Here is a 6,320-nt window from a genome sequence, read left to right as displayed (position 1 = left end):
TTATCAGCAATGAATGGATGCAGAATTCATCAGTGATAGGCTATGCACAGTGAATGCTTGTCTTGATTGCTCTCGATGCTGTAAACATGAGCTGTAACCTCTGCTCTGTAATGTGCTGCAGGGCTCCAAACTCAGTGTGTTCGCTGTAGTTTCATCCCTTCAATAAGAGGATTCCAGTCAAAGCATTCAAGGTAATTTCAGGTCTAAATCCAATCTTTAGTTTCGCTCGCTTGTTTGAACTGCGCACAAGACACGGTTTAGTAGATGTGCAACAACAACACGACGACCTTTACACTCATCTCTCACACTACTTTAGAGCTCTGCAAAACTACTGTCACACCAAACCTCATAATGCGAATATAATGAGATTTAATATTGCATTAAACGAGCTTCACGTAAAAACAGTAGGCTACTTAGATCAAACTGATGCATATGTGTCCCTGCAACACAAAAGCAGTGTTAAGTCGCTTATGTACCATTACCATGTGTGCTGAGCAAGAAACCTTTGATGTTAATCTGGCTCCACAAATTAAAATATAGTTTAAATATGTGTAGAACTATTGAGTGGTTTTAAATTTCATTGACATATGCCAGCCTCATAAAGCAAACAAAAATATGATCGACTCTTTAATCTGCTTTGCATGATTTTGAAGGAGTTAGGAATTTTGTTTGTTTGGGTGATTTTATGGTTTTTGCATCGAGTCATCATCAAATAGGAAATATTTTGCTTCCATTTTGGTACGTGTTTTAGAATCCCTCTCACAATCTAGACCATGTTTCTGCGAAACAAAGGAGAAAGCAAAGAATAGACCATTTGTCATTAATTAATTTAACAAATATATTCATCATATAAATGGTATTTTTGTCCAAATGTACAATATTTTACATTTCAGAGCCCTATCGAAGGGAATCATTTAAACAACAGTCTGTGTTTATTTTTGCTATCGTTTAAAACACTGACGCGAGTTTGAATCATAAACGCATCGCTACGAATGCAAGTGTGAGATACAGACTGTTTTCACCTGACCTACCTTTGACCAAATCTGTGTTCATAACTCTCTGTGACAGTACAGGCTGTGTGCAATACCACCATTAGAGTAAAGCATGTCCACTTTTGTCGGAACAGAGTCGCTGAAGATGCAGAGAAAGTCTCATCGTCCTTTAAGCTAAATGGTACATGCTGTATCCCATGTGTGTGTACAGTCCCACCGGAGTCACGCTCAGCGAGTGTCGGTGAAACGGAGGCGATGCCGTGTATGAAGCCGGAGCGTGAGCGCCGAATGGAAATGAAATCCCGAAGGCGGGAGGAAGCATCGGTTTAGAGGCCATCTTGATCTTCTGGAGTTCGGCCTCCTGGAGCCGCTTGGCTTTAGCTCGTCTGTTCTGGAACCAGATCTTCACCTGAGTCTCGGTCAGGCTCAGCGAGCTGGAGAACTCGGCCCGTTCTGCGATGGACAGGTACTGTTTCTGACGGAACTTCCGCTCCAGCGCCAGCAGCTGCGACGTGCTAAACGGGGTCCGAGGCTTCCGGTTGGTTTTGTGTTTTCTCAGAGGACACGCGGGAGGACTGAGACGCCCTGGAGACAACAACAACAACACGACGACCTTTACACTCATCTCTCACACTACTTTAGAGCTCTGCAAAACTACTGTCACACCAAACCTCATAATGCGAATATAATGAGATTTAATATTGCATTAAACGAGCTTCACGTAAACACAGTAGGCTACTTAGATCAAACTGATGCATATGTGTCCCTGCAGCACAAAAGCAGTGTTAAGTCGCTGGGGTATATTTGTAACAATAGCCAACAATACATTGTATGGGTCAGAATTATTGTTTTTTCTTTTATGCCAAAAATCATTACGATATTAAGTAAAGATCATGTTCCATGAAGATATTTTGTAAATTTCCTACCGTAAATATATCAAAACTTAATTTTTGATTAGTAATATGCATTGCTAAGAACTTAATTTGAACAACTTTAAAGATGATTTTCTCAATATTTAGATTTTTTTGCACCCTCAGATTCCAGATTTTCAAATATTGTCCGATCCTAACAAACCACACATCAATGGAAAGCTAATTTATTCAGCTTTCAGATGATGTATAAATCTTATGACTGGTTTTGTGGTCCATGGTCACAAATATGTTCATAATAGTAGCAATCATAATCGTAGTAGAATATGCCGATTTTAATCTCAATAAACAGGCACTTAAATGTCTTAAGTTATTGGAAGAAATCACATTATTGGTGCACTTAAACATGGTCAGTGCAGTCTTAAACGCCTTTAAGAACTTTTAAATATGTCTTAGATAATTTTGTTGGGCAGATTTAGTGTATAATAATTCATCAATGTCTCTGGTGACCTCAATCAAGCCAAACCAAGTCCCTTATAAAAATTAACCATGGTTTGAATACATTAACCTTAGTTTAAAGGTATTTGTAGTAAAACTGTAGTTATACAAATGGTAAACAACCACATATTATATAATTCGAAATTTGTACATTTGTAATCTGCACAATAACATATCTGTACATTCATTTAAACAATTACATTTTTTTTATTTTAATTATTTTACTATAATAAAACTATGATTAATTTTGGTAAAGGGAGGGCCTCTGTGCACGTTGTTGCAGATATGAATCTGAGCTCATATGTACCAGTTCAAAGCATGCAACAGTTAATTGCTTCACAAGCTCTGCTTTGGCCAGTGCATTGCTGTAACTCACGGGGAGAGAGGTGATGCATCCATGCGCTCCGCTCCGACGTCTCCGACAGTTTCAGAACGTCAACGGAGAACGCCAAACGAGCACCGGTCCGCTCCGGATCCGCGTGAGTATGCGACGCTCCGGCGGAGGAGGTCGGTCTCCGTTCTGCCATCAGAGCCTCGACGCTGAACGGGAGAATCTTCTGTTTCTCTGCGTCCTCCTCCACACCGATGCTGGTCTGCATCTCTCCTTTATCTCCTAAAATCACACGGGAATGATCTTCAGCTTTACAACCAGTAGAAGTCATAGTGATGACTGGGGCCATGCACGAGTTTCACTTGGTTTTTAGTATACAGTGAGAGATCGGATGCTTAGAACATGCTGCTGTTTAACTCCTCTGTAAGCTAATAACACGCGCGTCATCCAATCAGAACAGGGCGGGGCGGGGCTTAAGTTTCTCCTGAAGTTTGACTGTCGTGTTGTGTTTGTGTATCTGTGTGGAGTTTTGCAACGAAAACACCGCGCAAAATAAAGGAGGATACTGCATGTTGTAATGCATTCTACTTTTCAAGTGTTATGAAATTAACGATAAATAACTGCAGTGACAATTACTGTTTGTGACTACATTTAATTTATTTTGACTTGTTCTTTTGCTGCTTGCCTATTTTTTTTTTATAGAGAATGCGCAAAGAATCGAATATACACACCGCGACGTGTCTCTACAGTATCAGCTCCAGTAATTGCTGAACATAATCAATAAGTGGTGATTACCGAGGTAATTAGTCTCGGTGATGTTGCTTTTTGGCGCCAGCAGCGGCGGGATCAAAGCACGGAACTTTAACCCTCGCGAGCAGCCGCAGGACATTTAGAGTTTCTTAAACGATCGCAAGCCATTTACAAGCTCTCTCTCTCTCTCTCTGTTTACTAGCTGCTGTAATAGAGCACATCAGATATTGCGATGACAGGAGAGTTAGGCAAATTAACTGCTTCGCAACACGAATATTAATAATAAATCAGCGTTAAGTGTAAGTTCCTGATTGCAATGTTTTCAGTTTACTGCATGCTGTGGCTTAAAGCAGCTCTCCTCTTTCGTAAACTGCATTTGGTTGTAACTGATAAAAATTACACGCAAGCGGTAATTTAGCTTTTCCTTAATTTCACATCCGGCATTCATTTAAACGGAATGAATCTGTAATTATGCTTGGAGACACTTAGAGCCCATTAGATGAGATGAGTGGCGCTTTGAAGTCTCGCGCTGCGGGAATGTTTGATCCTTCCGCAGTAAAAATGAGCAACATAAACACAAACCTGCACACACGAGACGCATTACCCACCGCTGCACGAGGAGGTGTAAGGGAGTAGTATCTGGCGTCGGTGTTTGTGTTTGTGTAGGGAACAGAGTTAGGGGTAATTAGCATGCCAAACACTGCGCTTTAGGACCAATGATGTGCCGTGGAGAAGGTGATTAACATAGCTTTTATTGAAATCTCAGGGCAACAAATGAGGGCTGAACTGCGATGCAAAGCGACTGTAAGTCTCATCAGAGCTTTGTGTAACTTCACAAACTCCACCTTTGATTCCGAGTCTGGAGGCAGGCACGCGAGACAAAGAGCCTTTGTCGTCTCTCTCCGAGAGTTGTCTTAGCCCTTTTCATGCAGAGTCTGTCAATTCTGACTTAAAAGACTTAAAAGGTTCCGTGGATATCAAAAGAGGGTCCGAGGGAAACGTTTGTGGCCTCGGTTTCGGGATCTCTGTCACTGCGGAACATGTGTGTCCCATTAAGCTGCTTAAACCGCACAAACCCATGCGGTGTACTCTGATTCGTGTCGTTTACATGATGGTGAGTCCTCGGATATAAGCGACGCGTCCCGACAGATGCGCTGATTGAGTCTTAATAACGCGTCGCGACATTATGATGCTCTCGCTGAAGATGAAAGACAGTCATTACAGATAATGTCTCCTATTTCAAACAATTAGCGCAATCAGGCGTAAAGGGCCACTGGATGCCTTACGGTTATTTAAGCTGCTAAACGCGAGTCTCCGAAAGCGCTTGTCAGTTCAGCTCTCTCTCTCTCTTTCTCTCTCTTTCCCAAAATTCAAGCAGATTTATTGTCAGAGTAAACACATTTGAAAACATAGAGGCCTACACATTTACATTCTCTATTTAAGATGTTCGATAAAACAATAGCTATAATCTCTCTGTGACATGATTGTTCAGTTAATTTGTAAATTGGTGGTTATATGAGAATTATTTATATTAGAAATTAATTGTTAAATTGTAAATATTTTTAAATGTGTCGGCTGTCTATTTATCTAATTTCTCTAGGAAGTACAGTAAAGATTCGAAGGCTTCACTGCGGATTCAGAAAGGCTAGCGTTCACTAGATGAACTAGATTTAACACTGTAAACTTACCAAAAACAGAGAAAACAGGTTACATCTCTCCGCCTGTAGGGCTGACTGTGACTTTATGAGTGAGCCATTAGAATATTTAGTTCAACCTATTCAAAACATTGATTTATTCAGGATCGAAACAACTGTCTTTGTTAGCCAGTCATTGGATTGTTAGGTTTTTTTATTCAAAAACATTGCTGCAGTGAGGAAAGACTGTCTTAATGAGTAAGTCACTGATTCATTCATATTATTGATTTTACATTTACGTACACAAAAAAGAGTTTGGTTTATGAGTAATGCATCAAACCATTTTTCCAGTGGCATGATATATTAGTGATGTGTCAGTCACTTTTGCTCAGTCATCACTCTGATGTTTTCTGCATTGTTGTTTTTTTCATTGTTGCATTTTTATCGCATTGTTAATAAACTGAAGCAGAACATTTTGTATAAACATGTATTTGTCAGAATGCTAGTATATTGTAATAAGTTAATATTCTGGTTTTATTTACTGAAAAAAAAAAACTAAACATCACAATCGTGATCTCTATTTTAAGCATAGTTTATCCAGCATCTTGCAGATTTTAATTTTTTTTTATTTTAGGCTATTATTATTATTATTATGAGGGGACACATATTTATGAATGAAACATTTCTAACTGTAGGGTCTCAATGAAATCTCGGGCATCAGAAAAGATGGATCTTGTGAATCTTGTGTTTCACACACGCTTGATATTTGCGATCTAACTTGGACAATTGTTGAAATATTGTAAATAGTTTTAGATTGCAGAGAAAGCAGCTTCCACACACGGGACGCGTTTGCTTGCTGTTCAAAGCGCCTGACTCTGAGCTCGTGTCTCAATTACCTGCAGATGAGATTTAATTAGCAGCAGTTTTACACACAGAACTAATAGCATTAATCCCAACTCACTGAGCTGAATAACGTGTTTGCTCGGTGGATTCACTGACTGAGTGCTTAATAAAACTTAATGAAATGCTTAATACGCGGATAGCAAGCTAACAAATCAAATATTGACTGTTTGGTAAAAACGCCGTTTCTGAGACACCAAAGCATTCAATCCACTGCATGCGCATTAGAAAAATAAGACGAATTAGTCCATATTAAATATTAAACAACTGTACTATTTTACTGGTTGGTTTCGTCACAGATTGATATGTTTTATGCATGGTTTTACCGCTTTCAGTAGTTGCATGG

The 6,320-nt window shown here is 39.6% G+C and overlaps 1 protein-coding gene across 1 annotated transcript; it reads right to left on the bottom strand.

Moving 5' to 3' along the window:
- Window positions 1-931: 931 nt before the first annotated feature.
- On the bottom strand, window positions 932-3,073 carry msx1a (muscle segment homeobox 1a). The gene is made up of 2 exons (XM_016507470.1): window positions 2,736-3,073; window positions 932-1,577 (listed from the first exon to the last, which is right to left on the bottom strand). Exons 1-2 carry the CDS (start codon window positions 3,037-3,039, stop codon window positions 1,162-1,164), a joined length of 720 nt encoding a protein of 239 aa, XP_016362956.1. The 5' UTR covers window positions 3,040-3,073; the 3' UTR covers window positions 932-1,161.
- Window positions 3,074-6,320: the final 3,247 nt, after the last annotated feature.

Source organism: Sinocyclocheilus anshuiensis, unplaced genomic scaffold, assembly GCF_001515605.1.
Source record: "Sinocyclocheilus anshuiensis isolate Anshui unplaced genomic scaffold, SAMN03320099.WGS_v1.1 scaffold2026, whole genome shotgun sequence".
NCBI lineage: Eukaryota > Metazoa > Chordata > Actinopteri > Cypriniformes > Cyprinidae > Sinocyclocheilus > Sinocyclocheilus anshuiensis.
Note: the sequence above shows the minus strand (reverse complement) of the source record. Positions and strands in the feature narration are given on the sequence as shown.

Excerpts from the sequence above, each read along its gene's own strand:
- msx1a (XM_016507470.1), bottom strand. The coding sequence starts at position 3,039 with ATGGCCCCAGTCATCACTATGACTTCTACTGGTTGTAAAGCTGAAGAT. Across the intron at positions 1,578-2,735 it reads GATGCATCACCTCTCTCCCC|GGCGTCTCAGTCCTCCCGCG; the intron begins GTGAGTTACAGC and ends TGTTGTCTCCAG.